The sequence below is a fragment of the Oncorhynchus clarkii genome, chromosome 23, assembly GCF_045791955.1.
Source record: "Oncorhynchus clarkii lewisi isolate Uvic-CL-2024 chromosome 23, UVic_Ocla_1.0, whole genome shotgun sequence".
Classification (NCBI taxonomy): domain Eukaryota; kingdom Metazoa; phylum Chordata; class Actinopteri; order Salmoniformes; family Salmonidae; genus Oncorhynchus; species Oncorhynchus clarkii.
Window position 1 is genome coordinate 32116742 of NC_092169.1, and position 20848 is coordinate 32137589.

General features: G+C 40.8%; 1 protein-coding gene across 3 annotated transcripts in view; it reads right to left on the minus strand.

Annotated features, from left to right (window-relative positions):
- LOC139381860 (G protein-coupled receptor, class C, group 5, member C) overlaps positions 1 to 20601 on the minus strand; it is a 35229-nt gene extending 14628 nt beyond the window's left edge. The window contains exons 1-6 of one of the 3 annotated variants that reach the window (XR_011628586.1): positions 20183 to 20524; positions 12114 to 13194; positions 6118 to 6218; positions 5746 to 5877; positions 3611 to 4869; positions 1481 to 2969 (exon numbers count right to left, since the gene is read on the minus strand). Coding sequence is in view for 1 of the 3 variants with exons in the window: in XM_071125687.1 (XP_070981788.1) it covers positions 4837 to 4869; positions 5746 to 5877; positions 6118 to 6218; positions 12114 to 13179 (1332 nt within the window). In the remaining 2 variants the exon portion in view is untranslated. Of the gene's footprint in view, positions 1 to 1480; positions 4870 to 5745; positions 5878 to 6117; positions 6219 to 12113; positions 13195 to 20182 lie in introns of those variants that run through there. The other 2 variants (XM_071125687.1, XR_011628587.1) reach the window with 2 other exon arrangements.
- Positions 20602 to 20848: the final 247 nt, after the last annotated feature.

A 20848-nucleotide genomic window follows, 5' to 3' on the forward strand; every position in this document is an offset into this window, starting at 1 on the left:
AGTCAGTGTAACTGGATACAATATTACTATGACCACACACATGATCTAATGACATGCTATTATGAAAATAAGCAGAACGTTTTTTGGGTGTCTCCCAATTCTTTGTCCACTGGTGTATCAGAATGTCTGAGTATTAGAAGTATTGTATATGTGTCATCAGACACCTATCAAATAATGGCATAGCAAATTATTTAGCCCAAATAATTATTCGATCATTTTTCATTATGTGAACAGTTTATTTTGTCCTTTTCCACAACAACCTAACAAAACCAAATTGCCCATGCAGTGGCCAGCTACTCTATAACACCTGACTTATCTTCTCTAACACACAACGGGCCTTTGTGGTTTAGTACACGCTCTTATCCAGAGTGACTTACAGTAGTGAGTATATACATTTTTGTACTTTTTCCCATACTGGTCCACCGTGGGAATCGAATCCACAACCCTTGCATTGCAACCACCATGCTCTACCAACTGAACCACACGGGACCCTGTGATTAGTAAACTGATAGGCAAAACAAATGAGGGGTGTGAAAGTCAACACACACGTCTCACTCATGAAACAATAGCACATTCTTGGCTGTGAATGCAACCCACCACTCTACATTCTTTTAGCTATCTCCTTATACCACTCAAATAAAAATAGTACTTAAAAACTGTGTTGTTATCCAACTTGTAACCCTGGCCTTAACTAACCTGTTGTTGTACTCTTATATCACCCTGTGCGCCCCAAATGGCAACCTATGCCCTACAGGGTGAACTACTTTTGACCAGAACCCTATGGGCACTATAGGATAAAGGGTGCCATTTTGAATGAACACTCAGTGTGACACATAGAGACCCTGAGGGGAGTTCCACAGAGGCTCTTATCAAGGTGGCTATGGAAATAACCCATGCAACAGGGAGCGAGAGAGCAGAGAATTAAGTACTTTTCCGCCACCAATCAACTGTGTCCTTTGAGATGGCATCTATCTAGTCTGGGAAATCCCATACCTAGGGCAACAGTATGTTGGAACATTGTTAATGTGGGAGGCAACCCGTCTGCCGAGGGAAACTAGCCTTTTTCCAGAGAGATCCTATTAATTTACTAATTCCTTATTCTATTGATGTCTACAGTCTCTTCACACAGCGGCAACAGACCAGTGACCTGACAACACTGGGTTACAGCTTTGCTGTGCTATTTCCCCATCACATGAATTTGCATGCCAGACATTGTAATAGCAATGTTGACAACTATAATTGAACTATAATACAATATACACTGAGTGGCCAGTTTATTAGATACACTCATATAGTACCAGGTCAGACCCCTCTTTGCCTCCAGAACAGCATGACTTATTCAGGGCATGGAAACATTGCTCAATTTGTATCAAGGGACCTAATGTGTGCCAGGAAAACATTCTCCACACTGTTAAACCACCGCCACCAGCCTGTACCGTTGACACCAGGCAGGATGGAGCCATGGACTCATGCTACTTACACCAAATCCTGACTCTGCAATCAGTGTGATGCAACAGGAACTGGGATTCGTTGGACCAGGCAATGTTTTTCCACTCCTCAATTGTCCAGTGTTTGTGATAAAATGCCCACTGAAGCGGCTTCTTCTTGTTTTTAGCTGATAGGAGTGGAACCCGGTGTGATCATCTTCTGCAATAGCCCCTCTGTGACAAGGGAAAGGGGAAGCCTAGTCAGTTGTACAACTGAATGCATTCAAATGAAATGTGTCTTCCGCATTTAACACAAACCGTTGGACCAACGTTATTTGCCTGTTTGTGGCTAGCTGTTAGCTTGCATGATTTTTGCCTTTCTCCTTTGACCTCTCACCGACAAGCTGAATTGTTAGGTTAGATTACTCGTTCGGTATTATGGCATTGTCGGAACTAGAAGCACAAGCATTTTGCTACGCTCGCATTAACATCTGCTAACCATGTGTATGTGACAAATAGAATTTGATTTGGATTTGATTTGTTTTTGCTCACAGGACTACCGTTGAATGGATGTTTTTGTTTGTCGCACCATTCCCGGTAAACCCTAGACACTGCCTGTGTGAAAAGCCCAGGAGGATAGCCGATTCTGAGATACGGGAACGATGCTACTATGCTCAAACTCACTTAGGTCACTCATTTTGCCCATTCGAACGTTCAGTCGAACAGTAGCAGAATGCCTGTCTGCCTGTTTTATATAGAAAGCCACAGCCACATGACTCACTGTCTGTAGGAGCGAACCATTTTTGTGAACAGGGTGGTGTACCTAATAAACGGGCCACTCAGTGTATAGTATATTATGTAGTCTCTGAAGGTTGCAAGTTCAAATCCCCGAGCTGACAAGGTACAAATCTGTCGTTCTGCCCCTGAACAGGCAGTTAACCCACTGTTCCTAGGCCGTCATTGAAAATAAGAATTGGTTCTTAACTGACTTGCCTAGATAAAGGTAAAATTAAAATAAAATAAAACATATGGGCATTTATTTTAGTATAAGGGTAATTAACAGTATAAGATATTACCGAAATTAGAGTTTTATTTATGACAGATTCTCTTCGGACTATGTATTTCACCAGTGAATCTTTATTATTTGGGACATTAATGGTTGTTGATACAGAATGTGCAATCAAATAATTAATTATGGTTTTTAAACTTCATATTAGATTTACATTTCAGGATTGCAATTACAAGTGTAAGCTCAAATCTGATTTGATAAAAAAGTAAGTACTGTAAATAGCTATGTTAAAAATATATTTCAAATTCATACAACAGTTCATACAAGTGCTTCCATACATACAGTATGTAGTGAGGAGACATTCATTGGCATGGTATTTACATGAGTTCATTCAACACCCTTTAGCTACAACTGAAATAGCTATGTGAACTTTATGAAAGTGATATCCACAAGCTAAGCACTAAACATTGACACTTTTTAGGTATTTTCTTAAAACTGCACTGTTGGGAATGGGCTCATAAGTAAGCATTTCACTGTAAGGTCTACACCTGTTGTATTCGGCGCTCATGACAAATAAAATTAGATTTGATTGGATTTTGATTTAATAATATTGGCCCTTACTTCATTTAAAGCAAGCAAGTGCACACTATTTGAATGCTTAACCTATAACTAAGTGTATTCATATTAGTTGGTATCCCAGAGACAGAAGAGTCCTTTCCCAAGATTCCATGGAACCATAGAGATGTTCCAGATATGGAATTTTCCACTCTTAATGAGTCCTCCTCTGGGAACCCAGGGATGGCAGGTAAATCCCATGACACCGTCACACCTGTTGGCCGCTCGCTTGACTGATCTTGTCGTTGGCTGCACTTCCATCTGAGTGTGTGTGTATGTGTGTGTGTGTGTGTGTGTATGTTTACTATAGCCACCTTTGTTGCCAAAATACCCCCCATGCAGAGAGAAAGTCTGACTATAATTTCCCACCATTCCAGCATGCTCACAGTTCATCTGTCACAGTACGTCCAGTGGAGAGCTTAGCTCAGTTCACAGTGAGAGGAATGGTAACCTTAACAAAATATATTGTTTTCTCCCTAAGCCATGGGTATACCGTCTGCTCTGTGGGTTGCTTTGACTGCAGGTTGCTTTGATCTATAGGGTTATGTCAAACACACACAGCAAATTGGCCAGTGTTGATTTTTCAGTGTAACTTTTCTTGTGTTTATTCAGGAGATAAATTCACTCTGTAAGAGTGAAAGTAACACTCAGTTGGGTAAAATATCCCCAAGTGTTAGTGTTAATAAGCATAGTTATTGTTTTACACTGTGGAGAGTTAAACAGTCCCATCAAAAGCATGCCTATCATTATCATATTTCCCAGCATGCTCTACTGCAGGTTGATTTTTTAGGATTGCTTTTAATGTCTATGTTTTTACATGTACATTGATTGATTAATCTTAAAACTACACAAAGATAAGTTAACATACATTTTTCTAAACTAATCCAATCACTTAGTTACATTTATTGCACCCGTTACTAAAATTGTTGTTTCAGTTTAAATGGTTTAGGTAGTCAAAAGAAGAAGAACCCTGACTGACAATCATTCTGAATGCAGGTTGCAAGTGAATAACAATTTTAACTATAGTATATCCCAACTCTGGCTGGATTTCAATAGGAATTACACATCACTTCGAGAGCCAGCATAATGTAATTTGCAGGCCTGATTTGGTGTGCAAACCATGACTTTCTTAACACCTCTGTGTTAGGATGAAACTAGGTCATGATACATGTACTATCATAGAGTCATAGTTTTAGATACTCAGTAGGTAAAAGCTACAGGCCTTTTAAATTAAATTCAGTAAGCATGTCTCTATCGTTAACAAATACAGTCATGGGTGTTAACTTTACAATTCACTTGAAAAGAAAAGGCACTCTGGGAAATAAGCAAATTTGTCTAGTGTTACGTTTTACTCTGTAGGTGTTGCATAATACTCTACAGTAGAGCTATGCAAACACCACAATCAAGTTCCTATGAACAGTTTAAGAGTTGAATGGGGAACACTGCAACAGAGTTCAATCTTTAACAGTTTAAAAAGTGTTATATTAACACCAGTTCAGTGGGACTCATATGTTCACTGAAAATAGTATACATTTAACACTTTCAGAGTTGAATTTACACCATTGATTTTGCTGTGCAGGACTGTCCATTTATAGATAGGCAAATTGTTTGTATCGATCACCCAAATGTCACCTCTGGGGTCTGATAGGCTGGTCGCTTTAGAGCCAGCTCATACCAGCTCATATTGAGAATCCAATGGAAAACAGCAAAATAGAGTCAACAGATTTGAATAAAATGGATGAACAAAAATGTCTTGAGGAGAGAGGTGTAACGTAAAGTCTGTGTTCACCACTGGGATTTCTTGTGCAGTCCATTACCCTGAAAAAAAGAGAGATGATATTGTTAAAAACTGTTTTGGGGCAATTCCATGGTAACGGAATTACGCTGGGACTCAGATTTGTCAATTTAAAATGTATGCCAAACTTAAACCATTGATTTCAAAAGCTTAACAAACCATACAACTCCATGCAGAAGGTCTAACTTCAACAAGGAAGTGTAAAATCGGAGTCTCACCGTAATTCTGTTATCGTGGAATTGCACATGAGGCTAATGTCATAAATATGCGTAGTGTAATGATAGTCCTAATGCAATGTGCGTGTGAAAAAAGATTGAATTGATAAGAGGACTGTCCATAACACCAGAAAGAAGTAAGAAACCCACAGGACAAATGAAGTGAAAGATAAGACAGGTCCAAAACAGGAACATCTAAATAAGAGAAAAAGACAAAAACGATATATTCCCTGGGAATGTAGAACTAAAAACCATCCAATGGGAATGTAGAACTAAAAACCATCCGATAGGAATGTAGAACTAAAAACCATCCGATAGGAATGTAGAACTAAACACCATCCAATAAGCGTGTACAAGAGCAGGAAGAGAATACACATGCTCGTCAAGGTGAAACATAGACAAAGAGAGAATTCATCAGGAGGAACCCGTAGGTAGAACAAGTTGCTATGGATACAGGTATACGACAGAGTTGAGAGGATTGCTTGTGCTGTGTGCAGACAGAGGCTAGAGAAAGGTGAGGAGAATGTGTCCGAGTACAGCAGGTGTTCGTCTCAAATCGGACCCTATTCCCTATTTAGTGCACTACTTTTGACCGGGCTCTGGTCAAAAGTAGTGTAACATAAAATTAATACTGTGCCATTTGGGACGCACACAAGAGGACATGGGCTGTCTATCTCCACCTACACTGTGGCCCTGTTGTGTCTGTGTGTCTGCGGCCTCGTCGGTGCATACTGACAGGGTACTGCCCCCGCTGTGGGCCGGGGAGCTGTTGTTGATGGAGGCTCGGGGGATGCGAGACTCATAGGACATTTCCTGCTGCAGTCAGCGATACACATGGGCCACAACATGCACATCAGCATCCAGACAAAAGAGAAGGGAATAATATTTAAACAAATGGATATTAATATGGGTCCTCTTTCTTTTTAAGAGATAATTGAAAAACAAAAAACAACAATCTGAGGATGTGTGTGTGTGTGTGTGTGTGTGTGTGTGTGTGTGTGTGTGTGTGTGCGCACGCGAGCGCATATGGACAAACAACTGATGGCCAGTACTCACATTCCCCATTCCCTTGCTAATGATAGCTAGCTCTGTGGGCTGGTAGACAGAACTGCGGAGCTGACCACTGTAGCCACTGTATGGGGACACAACCTTCGGACCTGAAAGGTACAACAAGAAAACAGACAACATCTGAATAATATACGTAGGGACAATGGATACTTTCTTTATATAAATACATATTCAACTTCTAATCGCAATCAATCCAACTTAGTCAGATATTCAGCTCTGAAATGTTGTCCTTCTCTAGGTCAGAGGTATTCAACTCTTAACCTACAAGGGCTGTTGGCTGCTGTTTTTTTGTTCTACGTGATAATTAATTGTGCCAACCTGATCCGTAGAGGAGCACAATGAAAAACTCAGTGGAACTAGCTTTGAAGTCCAGAGTTGAGTTTGAGGGCTCTAGGCATTCAGTGTTCCCAAGCAACCAGTCATGGTTTTAACCACCATGACAAGATCATAAACCACTGATTTAGGCTATAAGGGTGGAATTCAGACCCAAGTTATGTAAGCTTCAATGGAACTTAATTCCCGTTTTATGCAATTTTCTCTCTGTGCCTATTCTGACAATGTAAGCATGGGGAAATTCATGTGCCAGCCATGTATTCGTTTAGGTTGGAGATCACATAAATGGAGGAGTGGCAGATGTGTGACTACAGATGCACCATAATTAGACCTTGACTTAATTCCCTCATATTTCAACCACCCTTACGCACGAGGAAACCATGAATAAGGTCTAGCTAACTTTTCAGTTCCAAGTAGATGCGAGATGCGAGGCATATCCGAGCAGAATGACAGTTGTGCCAAATTTAACCTTTGTGCACTCTAGAATATTTAATTATATTCCCCGACTTTTCCTGTTTCCTACAATTTCCTATTATGTTCAATGTTATAAGCCAATATCGGTAGCGACCGTAAGTAACAAGCACACATATTTAACTGCCAATTTAGTGTTAGTTCCTTTCAGTTGGTAGGCTTACCCTACATTTCATTACATTGTTTGATTTAGACCATTTTTATTTGTTTCCTCTGTAAACGCTGTCACGTCCATGTGGTTGTTGCTGAGGGTCGCTAGCAATAATGAATAATATTGAATTACAAGTTACAAGGGACATGTAGCCTATTTGAATCATTATGTAATGTAGACAAAATATGACCGTTTAAACCTGAAGCCTGGAGCACGGTTCATGACGACTGGACCGTTGTTATCACAGTTCCATTGTACATTTTTCTCCCCTTCCAATATTTCATGGATTGAACTTAATATGGCAACTTTCAGGATGATCTGTTATTTTTATGAAGTAGGTAGATTCATAAATACTCTCCTAACTCTAAATCAGCGTTTCCCCAACATGGGAGGGGTCGCCTTATTTGAGAATGGGGTCACTGGAGAAACAGGTTTATACTCAGACTCAGACTAAGCTATCAAGCTCAATTTATAAGACGTCAGTATCGCTATCCTCCTTGTATATCTGTAATATTGACAATGAAACAAATACTAAGGCTGCAGTTTGGTTTTCAGTGGGAAACTAAAGCTGTCACGGTCATTAGGTTTATATTTGGACTCAGATGCAGCTGAGCTATCAAACTCAATCTGTAAGACGTAACTGTTCGTGTCGCTACGCTCCTTGTATGTTGTTATACTGTAATTGTCATAGCCACAAATCAAAAAATAAACACTGACTATTGATTACAGTACCTTTTTTTTACATGGTGGGGTCGCAATACTTTTCTGATATCAGAATATTTTTGATCAACTAAAAGGAGATTAATATGCATATTTTGATGGCTTTCTTTATTGATCCCTGTTCTCTGAATATATTCTAGTGAGTCTGTCGAGAAAATTACAATTAAAAGGTACACCGTATTTAAAGGGATAGCTTTAGATAAATGTACTGAAAATTCCATGACAAAATCTGTTGGCCAACAAGTGGGAGGATTTTTGGCGGTTTAACTAAATTTATTCAGTGCGCATAAGGGAGCCACACACAAAGAGCTCGTTACGCACTTGCATAAGGTAAGTCTGAATACCAAATACTGTGAAGTGCTTAAATCAAAACACGTAAAAAATGTAATGATTTCCTAAGTCTGAATTGGCCCATAACTATATTATCTCAATTGTCCATTCAACTGTGCCTCCTCTATAAACAATGGTAGTGCAAATCAGACCTGTGCAGGAAATAGTTGTATTCTGTAGCTTATTTGAAAATTCCAACTTTCGAAATACTCGAGGTAGTCGAACATAGAGAATCAACTAAAGGCAACTATTTCCTTTGATATTCAAATACAGGTCTCAGAAAACCAAATAATACTTGAAGATATTTGAATATATGCAAGTTATTTGAAAACAACCAACAATGACTCATTGGCTGCTATATATTTGATGAAGAACCAAAAACTAGAACAGGTAGTTTAACTAGTCTAAATATATTATCATTAACACATGGTATTTATCAATCAAAATAATGGAAATAAATAATGGAAAGTAATAAACTGATTTTGTTTTATTGGTTAACATTTATTTTTCAGGATTTCTTTACATCGTGAATTACATTAATTTTTACATCATTGTCATAGCCTATGGTTCTTTAACAGTCATTTTAGATCTTGGCTAATCATTTAAGATGGTGATTGCATTTGATGAACATCAGCGTATCAAATGTTTTGTTGAGCAACAGTCAGGTCTGAACGTTCTTCCAGTGATGCTGAAACAAACATAATTTCCTTATTCTGTCCAATGCCATCAGTTACAGTATGTAGGTTCAGGTACATCCCTCATTCACAAATGAATGGAAAAGATAAGCACAGAATGAACCAGGGAATTACATAGCACTTATCTTTCCATTTAGCATTGAGGAATATACATGGATCTACACAACAAATTACCTGGGACATGGACTTATAAGACACATCTTTGTGTTAAAAAATGTAATTAATAATAATAATAAACACTGACCGGGTTGAGTAAACACTGAAAGTGTGGAGTTTGTTGACCCATATAGACACCGGAAAAGTAATAGTGCCTTTTGAGAAAATGCCATCCATGACTGATTTGTTAGTGACAGAGACATGGTTGTTTTACTCATACAGTACAGTTTCAGTCCTATAGACTTCACAATGTGAGACCCTAAGTGAGTATGTTATCATTAAAAAAACTTTATTGAACCCAATACCATACGTATTTCATCAGGCCTTTTGAGAGCCTACTTTCACCGTAATAAAGGGGTCTGAAACTCATACACATAACTTTGCCCATCATTATATTATATTTTCCAGCATGCTCTATTGCAGGTTGATTTTTAGAATTGTTTGTTTCAATAGCTATGTTTTTGTATTCACATTGATTAATCTTATGCTACACAGAGATACATAACATACATCTAAACAAATCCATTCAGTTTGATTTTCTGTAACCCTTACTGAAGTGTTTGTTCCAGTTGAGTTGGCTTAGGTAGTCAAGACCCAATGTTTCTAATCATGGTGCTCATTCTGAACGCAGGCTGTAGGTGAATAACAATTCTAACTGTTGGGTAGTTTAACTCCTGCTGGATTCCAGTATAATACTGTATGACTTGCAGTTAGAATTCCACAACTCCTTCAAACATGATTTTGTGAGCCTTCTCACATGCCAATTATGCACTCATAACTAAAGGTACAAAGGATAACTTTACTGGGTAGTGTTTGTACCCCTTTAAGAACAAATCTAAAATATATATAAATATTAGAGAGCAATACAACAGCCTGGAAGTCATGGTTAACAGGCCATAAAGTGATGTGTAATTCCTATTGTAATCCAGCCAGTGTGGGGACATCCACCTATTGGATTTTTTAATACCTCCAACCTGTATTCAGAATGACTGCCAGAGTTGGGAAGACTAAACTATGAGACTACCTAAAGCATCTAAACTGGAACAACCATTTCAGTAAATGGGTACAATAAGTCCAAGTAACAAATTGCATTAGTTCAGAAACTGTTTGCAATTTATATGAGTAGCATCAGATACATTAATTAATTAATATATGTACATGCACAAACATAGATATTGAAACAAACAATTCTAAAAAATAAACCAGCAACATAGCTAGGAAATTTGATAACGATGGGCGTGGTTTTGGTTCAAAGTGATGTGTATGAGTTTCAAGCCCCTGTATTAGGCTAAAACAAATAAGGCCTTATGAAATAAGCATGGTTTTTCGTTAACATTTGAAACAAAACAATTTTATGATAGCTTAGGATCTGAGTTGGTGAAGTCCATCGGACAGAAAATGGATGAATGCAACAACCATTTCTCTGTCCTTAACAAATACAAGGCACTCAGGGCAATATTTGAATAAGGCTTTACACTAAGCAGTGTGTTAATTTAACACTGTTCCGGTGTCTATATGGATCCACTTGATTTAACACTGCTTAGTGTAAAGCCTTAAAAATGATATATTTTTTAAGTAACACTGGAGAATTTGCTGTGCAGTACAGTGTCACAACTTATTTATACTTATCTGTACACAATATCATTGTTTGATTGGTTTGACTTGATTATCTACACCTGGGGCCTGTTCAAGAGAATGAAAATGTACAGAACGTTCAGATGTTCTGATTCAGAGGGGTTGGGTTAAATGCGGAAGACACATTTCAGTTGAATTCATTCTGTTGTGCAACTGACTAGGTATCTATGGAGACGGCACAGTAACGCAAACACAATTATTGATATTGGGACTGAATCAGAGCTGAGGAGTGTGTTGTGTCAACATTTATGTACGCATGGGACACTGGTTAGGTCACTGTTCTATTCTAGACATGTACTAACGTTTTAGTAATTACAAACTCCCATTGAATCACCTGGTAGATCGGTGGTAATGGAACGTGTGTGTGGGAGAGGTGACTCGGTAGCTTAACTTTTAAATAAGTCTTCTGGCTAAACATAGACAGTGACTGACTATTTAATGTTTTCATAGCTCTCTCTCATCATCCTTCATTCTCAGTCTCTACCAGAAAATGTTCATTTCTTTTAAAACAAACATTCCCTTTTACTATTTAATATAATCGCCAAATATGGAAGGCTTATTTTTCTCCCAACATTCTCCGTTCTCTTCTCATTATTAGTTTGATGAGCTAGGCCAAATGTTATTTAGTTTAATTTATTCAAACATGATATTCCAGTCGGTAAAAATGGTGTCCCTCTATCTTCTAATATTGTCTTGATAGGGCGTGGTGCCAGCTGATCTCTCAGCAGACCAGGACATACAGTAAGCTAATCTCTGTCAGGACAGAGCTGCTAACTCAAAAGGCGCCATCCGCCATCCACATTACCATGTGCTATTATCCCTCCCACTTTAACCTAAGCCATAGTATGCGTCCCAAAGGGCACCCTATTCCCTATATAGTGCACTACGTTTGACCTTAGACCTATGTGCCCTGGTCAAAAGAAGTGCATGCACTACATAGGAAACAGGGTGCCATTTGGAACGCAAACCTTGTGGTGATGAGATGAGGCTAGGGCATGTTGAGGGCAGTTAGAGCAGCATCAAAGAGATAGAGTGGGAGGAGGAGGGACACAGTGTCCTGTCTGGCCCGGCTGCATCCTACTAGATCAGATACGGGTCACCAACAGGATTAAAACCATCAGCATATCAAATTCTGAAGAGTTTGGAGAACGTAAACTGGGTGTGAAATTCATTACCGTTTCGAGGCCATTTACACAGTGTGTGAAGATCACTCCATGCAGACAACAACGTTCCCTTATTCATGTGTCGGACTGTACTGATGCAAGCTTCAGTGGCCCTCTTAATGAACTTCCCCCTTTAATGTTTGCTAGGTGTGTTAGAATCATCCACTGTATGTGATTTGCCAGCAAGAGGACAAAACATCCTGTCGTCTAGTGAGGTGTACTAATTAGTGAAGCCAGGTAATTAGTGGGTCAACAAGTGTCAGTGTGTGTTTGTGAATGTGTGTGTTTGCGCTCACCTGTGTGTGCATGCATGACTGTATGTCTACATACCTAAGTTTTCATCCATAGAGAAAGCCTTGTTCTCCATAAACATATTCTTGGCTCCTTGATCCTTCAGGATGGTCTCGTAGCCCACCCCTCTACTGGGGTACAGGTCCTCTCTGAACCCCGGCGCCCCCCCGTCCTCCTGAGTCAGAGAGCAGATCTCTGGGATGGTGTAGAGGACCAGGAACACCCAGGCGTTGCTGACCAGGGCGATGGCCAGGGTAGGGTCATCCCAGCTGGGTCCACCGGTCCTCAGGTTCCCCCAGACGTACATGGTGATCCAGGCCACCCAGATGAACACAGAGAGGAGACCCGTGACGAGGAGTATTGCTCCCTCCTGGCGTCTCTGCTTGTGTTTCCCACACAGGGAGGGTAAGGATGCCACTACGACAGCTAGGAGAAGATTCAGTACGTAGATCAGCGCCATTACAAAGTCCTGGTTGGCGATGTTACATGGCACGTCGGCGGCCGTGCCTAGTGCTGTCCCAGTAACGTTGAGCGGTGACAGTGGGTAGCGAACAATGGTAATGATCAGCCACTCTGTGTTGATGACCACCTCCACCAGCCAGAGCCCCAGGGCTCCCAGACACAGAACCCAGGCCCGGGGCCCCTGATCCCCCCTGCGGGCCAGGAGGTTCAGCCTCACACACTGCATGAGAAGACACGTGAAGCACCCAGCGAACAGCACCCCGAAGAGGAAGCGCCGCGAGGCACATGTGGCGAAGTCCTTCCCTACGATGAAGGAGAAAGTGAGGCAGAAGAGGCCCAGGGTACAGATCAGGAAGCAGGCATGGAGCCCCACGGAGCTCCTCTTGTTCTTGTCTGTGATGAAGGGTAGGCTGGCCAGGAGGACGATGAGGATGATGATGGAACCCACCACGCCAGCCGCCGCGAATGACTCCAGTACAATGCCCCATACGGCACTGAGGTCACACAGGCTATAGTACAGGGAGCCTACATTGGAGCCACATCCCCCTGGGGCCACGCTGGTGGCCATAGAGAAGGGGAGAGACCAGAAAGTGACAGCGGTCGGGAGCAGAAGTAGATGAAGCCTCTTGAGTGTCCGATCCATGGAATTCAGCAGAACCTGTTCACACAGAAAGAGAAGAGGGAGAACATTTTTTAAGAGGATGAGAAGTGAGAAACTAGTGACTTTGTCATCTCTTCAAAAGAGTCACTCTCGATACACCCAACCAGCTAAGTCAGGAGCAAACAAATAAAACATACTGTAATCAGGATGTAGTGGTGTTTACCCACATCACACAAGCAACTGATGGAGAGATTCTGTTTCTGTTCAAAATGGCTAGATTTCAGTGTCTTCTGAGAAATCCTCAGGAGGTAAGAATAAGCCAGCAACACGAAAACACAAGTGGAGGTATTGCTGAAGCTGGCATTGATCCCTTCTAAGAATCATTGAGTGACTTACAGGATAAATTAGGGTTAAGTGCCTTGCTCAAGGTACACATAAACATATTTTTCACCTAGGAGAAACCAGTGAACTTTTGCTTAATGGCCCAACACTCTTAACCACTAGGGCTACCTGCCGCCCCAGTGATAACACTTAGGAATGTCAGTTGAGACACTCTTGTTGAGTCACACTCATTGGATAGCATAGTACAGGAAACACACTCACATATTGTATGTGCTGCTCGTACTATAAGTTGAACTTGAGATGAGGTGTCATGAGCCTTTCGAGGTTTTCTATTTTTATACCAAGACTTCTCCTCGTGAAGAGTTTGTCAAACCCATCTAAACAACTGCCAAATGGTTTTATTAAGCATCCCTACAGTAGTCCCAGACGTCTTTTAGTGCTGTGCCATGCTGTTTGTCTCTGTCAGATTACGTAATACTGAGTTGACGACAGCCATCTTATAACCAAATAGATGGAGTTGTTGTGGTGGCGGATGCTGTTTAGGATAAAGATAAATACTTTCCAGGTGCATTAATTCAATAACCCTCATTTAATAACCTTTTCTGGCCGCAATTCTGCCAATAATGTAACAAAGCTAATGTTGGGGACTAGGGAGTAAGTAGCACAACATCCGTCAATTGTTTGTGGAGGGAAGTGAAAGACAATTGTTTTGAACCTCTTGATCTCACACATACAAACACGTGCACAGGCTAGTGCCACACACACTCACACACGCACTCTCACACACTCACTCTCTCTCACACACATACACACTCACAACTCACACACACTCTTACTCACACTCTCACACACACTCACGCTCACACAAACTCACGTTCACACTCACATGCACTCTCACTGTCTCACTCATACTCTCACTTACACAAACTCGCACTCTCCCTCTGTTTCACTCTCACTCACACACACACACAAACCTGGTCTCTGTTCCCAACCTTAAAACCAAGAAAAAGCATGGATATGTTAACCATTCTGCTTCTGTCATTAACTCTTTCAATCACCAACTGAGGTCATTCAACCTTAAACTGAATACCATGAAGAATGTTTAATTTGTATAATTTTTTTACTTTTTTTTTTGGTACTCCCTCTATTTAGCTCCACATTGATCTGGTACTGGTACTCCCTCTATATAGCTCCACATTGATCTGGTACTGGTACTCCCTGTATTTAGCTCCACATTGATCTGGTACTGGTACTCCCTGTATTTAGCTCCACATTGGTTGGTACTGGTACTCCCTCTATATAGCTCCATTCTTTCATTTTATTTGTATTATTAAACTCTGCCTCGTTGGGAAGGGCTCCTCAGCAAACATTTCACGGTAAAGTCAACACCAGTTGTATTCGGCGCATGTGACCAATGCAATTTGATTTTAAATATTGTTTTTCCTTTTACAGGTATTATTCTCAATCCATCGACAATACGAATCTCAAAACCTCGCTGAAGACTTGACAGGCAGTAGCTCTGTCAAATCACTCCAGAATATCACTCTTTCAAACCAATGAAATTACAGAGAAGGCAGAAATATAATGTTGCAGAAAAAAGGGCTCACCTGCTCAGGTGTGTACTGTGCGTGCAACAAAAGCAACAGTCAATGCTGTGTTCATCTGAAAATGTATTGATTCCAGTTTTTAACAATCACTTTGGCACTAATTTCAGAACCTTGTGGTCATTTTTCAAAACTCTAGACACAAAACTCAAAACAGTCATCACTTGTAACACAGTCAGTCCAATGTTCAAAACATTGCATTGTGCATTCATATCTTTAAAGAAACCTTGCACTTGCAGAATCATTGTTTCAAATAACTCATTTATCATGAAATACCATAGGAACATTCATTTAGATCACCCACACACAAGATACCGATAGTTTCACTGTGTAGTTGTCCGTACAATCATTAAATATTGTAGTACAAAATATGTGATACATGTTTCATTATGCTATTACACGAAAATGCATCACTGTAAAAGGACTAGTAGAGAGAATACTACAGACAGTGGAATCATTGAACAAAACATGAAATTTATTGATGAAATACAATAAAATCACAACATAGGTTTCTTTGAATCAAAGCAAAAATAATTAGCTACAAAAAAAGAAAAAACAGTTAAAGGTCAACTGCAGTGTTCCTCACCTGGCTTACTGTAAAACATCACTGCAGTGTTCCTCACCTGGCTTACTGTAAAACATCACTGCAGTGTTCCTCACCTGGCTTACTGTAAAACATCACTGCAGTGTTCCTCACCTGGCTTACTGTAAAACATCACTGCAATGTTCCTCACCTGGCTTACTGTAAAACATCACTGCAGTGTTCCTCACCTGGCTTACTGTAAAACATCACTGCAGTGTTCCTCACCTGGCTTACTGTAAAACGTCACTGCAGTGTTCCTCACCTGGCTTACTGTAAAACATCACTGCAGTGTTCCTCACCTGGCTTACTGTAAAACATCACTGCAGTGTTCCTCACCTGGCTTACTGTAAAACATCACTGCAGTGTTCCTCACCTGGCTTACTGTAAAACATAACTGCAGTGTTCCTCACCTGGCTTATGGTAAAAAGCAAAACAAAAGATTGATTACTGTACTTCTATATTTCCATCAACCCTGTCTTGTGGATTTGGCCACAGGTTCTCATCCACATCACAATGGATGTTTTCATTAGCCAAACATCTTGGGAAGAATCTTCGGGCATGGCGAATCCAGGCCTGACACTGGTCTGCTGTGATGTCATTGCATGCGTCATCCATGGCCTGGAGAAGGGTGGCTTGTTCATGAGGGCGCCTATATCATATACCGTCCACCTACATGTGGAGAAAAAATCCTCAATCGGTTTAAGGAAAGGAGTGTATGGGGGTAAGTACAGGGTGGTAAATTGTGGTTGGGCCTGAAACCATGCTTGCACCATTTGAGCATGGTGGAACCTGACATTATCCCACACAATGACATACAGTGAGGGAAAAAAGTATTTGATCCCCTGCTGATTTTGTACGTTTGCCCACTGACAAAGAAATTATCTGTCTATAATTTAAGGTTAGGTTCATTTGAACAGCGAGAGACAGAATAACAACAACAAAATCAAGAAAAACACATGTCAAAAATGTTATAAATTAATTTGCATTTTAGTACTTGGTGGCAAAACCCTTGTTGGCAATCACAGAGGTCAGACGTTTCTTGTAGTTGGCCACCAGGTTTGCAGACATCTCAGGAGGGATTTTGTCCCACTCCTCTTTGCAGATCTTCTCCAAGTCATTAAGGTTGAGGCTGACGTTTGGCATCTCGAACCTTCAGCTCCCTTCACAGATTTTCTATGGGATTAAGGTCTGGAGACTGGCTAGGCCACTCCAGGACCTTAATGTGCTTCTTCTTGAGCCACTTCTTTGTTGCCTTGGCCGTGTGTTTTGGGTCATTGTCATGCTGGAATACCCATCCACGACCCATTTTCAATGCCCTGGCTGAGGGAAGGAGGTTCTCACCCAAGATTTGATGGTACATGGCCCCGTCCATCATCCCTTGATGCGGTGAAGTTGTCCTGTCCCCTTAGCAGAAAAACACCCCCAAAGCATAATGTTTCCACCTCAATGTTTGATGGTGGGGATGGTGTTCTCGGGGTCATAGGCAGTATTCCTCCTCCTCCAAACACGGCGAGTTGAGTTGATGCCAAAGAGCTCCATTTTGGTCTCATCTGACCACAACACTTTCACCCAGTTGTCCTCTGAATCATTCAGATGTTCATTGGCAAACTTCAGACGGGCATGTATATGTGCTTTCTTGAGCAGGGGGACCTTGTGGGCGCTGCAGGATTTCAGTCCTTCACGGCGTAGTGTGTTACCAATTGTTTTCTTGGTGACTATGGTCCCAGCTGCCTTGAGATCATTGACAAGATCCTCCCGTGTAGTTCTGGGCTGACCGTTCTTATGATCATTGCAACTCCACGAGGTGAGATCTTTTTTTATTTTTTTTATTTTACCCCTTTTTCTCCCCAATTTCGTGGTATCCAATTGTTGTAGTAGCTACTAACTCCCGTACGGGCTCGGGAGAGACGAAGGTTGAAAGTCATGCGTCCTCCTAAAACAACCCAACCAGCTTCTTAACACAGCACGCATCCAACCCGGAAGCCAGCCGCACCAATGTGTCGGAGGATACACCGTGCACCTGGCAACCTTGGTTAGCGCGCACTGCGCCCGGCCCGCCACAGGAGTCGCTGGTGCGCGATGAGACAAGGACATCCCTACCGACCAAGCCCTCCCTAACCCGGACGACGCTAGGCCAATTGTGCGTCGCCCCACGGACCTACCGGGCGCGGCCGGTTACGACAGAGCCTGGGCGCGAACCCAGGGACTCTGATGGCACAGCTGGCGCTGCAGTACAGCGCCCTTAACCACTGCGCCACCCGGGAGGCACGAGGTGAGATCTTGCATGGAGCCCCAGGCCGAGGGAGATTGACAGTTCTTTTGTGTTTCTTCCATTTGCAAATAATCGCACCAACTGTTGTCACCTTCTCACCAAGCTGCTTGGCGATGGTCTTGTAGCCAATTCCAGCCTTGTGTAGGTCTACAATCTTGTCCCTGACATCCTTGGAGAGCTCTTTGGTCTTGGCCATGGTGGAGAGTTTGGAATCTGATTGATTGATTGCTTTTGTGGACAGGTGTCTTTTATACAGGTAACAAACTGAGATTAGGAGCACTCCGTTTAAGAGTGTGCTCCTAATCTCAGCTCGTTACCAGTATAAAAGCCACCTGGGAGCCAGAAATCTTTCTGATTGAGAGGGGGTCAAATACTTATTTCCCTCATTAAAATGCAAATCTATTTACAGTTTTTTACAATCACTTTGGCACTAATTTTGGAACCTTGATGTAATTTTTCAAAACTCTAACACTTTTTCCAACTGCTTGGATACAATATACATAAAGCTAATATAATTTGTTCATTGAACTAAAATCATCTGTTCAAAATGACACATCAAAGTATTACCATTTCAAAATGCAATTCACACATTACATCTGAGATGACTGTCTATTAATTTCATTACAATGATCTAACTATCAATTGATACAACTGCTCAAAATGATAAGGTACTGTTGTATTACTCTTAATGCATAGTTTTATGGAAACTGACAAACAATATTCCATGTTTAGATCATGAAAGTTTCAGGATAACGAGATCCATTGACACCAATTACCATGGAACATTAACCAATTGGACTATATTATCTATGGGGATGTAATATTTCATCCTCATTCTTTGTCAGACACTGTTTCTATGGTCCCCTGTACCACTTTTCCAGATTTGACATTATTGTACACTCACTAGCCATTTTATTAGGTACACCTATCTAGTACTGGGTAGGACCCCCTTTTGCCTCCACAACAGCCTGAATTATTCATGGTGTTGTACGTTAAGAGATGCCCTTCTGCACACCACTGTTTTAAACAGCTGTTATTTGAGCATTTGTGGCCTTTCTGTTAGCTTGAATGAGTCTGGACATTCTCCTCTGTGTTTTTGCCCATAGAAATGCTGCTCACTGAATGTGTTTTGTTTATCGCACCATTCTCTGTAAACTCTAGAGACTGTAGTGCGTAAAAATCCCAGGAGGGCAGCTGTTTCTGAGATGCTGGAATCACCATGTGTGGCATCAACAATCGTACCACGGTCAAACTGGCTTAGATTACTCATCTTGCCCGTTTTAATGTTTGGTCGAACAACATCTAAAGCTCTCTACTCTATATACTCTATATATTGAGTTGCAGGCAGCCACATGATTCGCTGTTCGAATGTAACTTTCTTTGATGAGCAAAATCAGGTCTGTAGAGCTGATGGCATCAAATTAGCATTTTGATCATTGGTTGTGAGTTTTGTGACTAGAGTTTTGAAAAATGACATCAAGGTTCCTGAAATTAGTGCCAAAGTGATTGTAAAAAACTGTAATATGTAAGTGTATATGGGCAGTGGTTCCTGGGGAACCAAAGGGGTGCATATTTTTGTTTCTACCCACATGTACATACTCTATTACCTCAATTACCTAGCACACCTGCACGTTGACTCAGTACTGGTACTTCTTGTATATAGCCTCACTATTGTTTTTATTGTCTTACGATTTCCTTTAATTTAATTGAGGAAATATTTGTCTTACATTTTAACTGCACCGCTGGGAATGTGCTCGTAAGTAAGCATTTCACTGTAAAGTCTACACCTGGTGTATTCCGCATGTGATCAATTCACATTTTATTTGATTTGATTTCAAGGATAAACTCGTCATCGGGCTTTAATGATTTGAATCAGGTGTGGTAGTTGTTTTGTAAAAATGGATACCCTCAGGATTAAGAAACACTGGGCTATATAGTGTTAATATGTCATATTTTGGACACAAAAAATGAATTTAACCTTTATATAACATGACGTACGTCATGTTTGCTTCACCAACATTTGAATCGCAAAATCTCTTCACAACAGATACATGAAGCTCAACTATAGGCTTTTAACTAACTGTTAAATATTTTTTGGAACAATTTACAAAAACCCACGAAAGTTGTATAGTCCCTACTGGCTTTTGAGTGTCGCTATTAGACCGTGCGTATTGATTGTGTTACTAAACACTTAACTGTACCTTCATCTCTTCACAAATTAAATTAATATGTTGAGGACCTTACCTTCAGATGTCGGACTGTTGTAAATTTTTGTTGTTCTTGGTGGTCCTTGATATTGTCGCTACTTGCAATTCACCTGTTCCAACCCACACTGACAAAAAAAACGCGCTCTACATTGTCCCCAGGTAGCCTACATCCAGTGGGATAAAAGTTGATAGCTCTTTGAAAATGTTGCCTATATTCCGTTTCTAGTGGTTTTGAATTACCCTGCAATCTCTGCTTTTGGTCAATTCTGAAATATTTAAGTCGGGGTTGAATCTCACAATACTAGGCTTCTAGAGCTGTTCATGCAGAGCGATTAGTCCCTGGATAGTGACTGCCTACCCTCTCTCTCTCTCTCTCTCTCTCTCTCTCTCTCTCTCTCTCTCTTTCTCTCTCTCTCTCTCTCTCTCTCTCTCAAACACACAAACACCATTTTGATTAATACCAACAGGGTTGAGTGTCACTGTAAATAGAATAATACAAGGATCTTTTTGTCTTGTTAACTCTACAAAGATAACAAATACAATGTATTACTTCTAAGGGAAGGGGGATGTGTGCACCACTTTCTAATTGACACTTTACAAAGATGTCTGATTCGAACAAGTCAAGCTTGCACATAAATTACTGCATTGCCAGGAAAAGTATTTGCAAAGTCTATTTTCAAGGTCTTTGCGCCAGTCGTGCGTT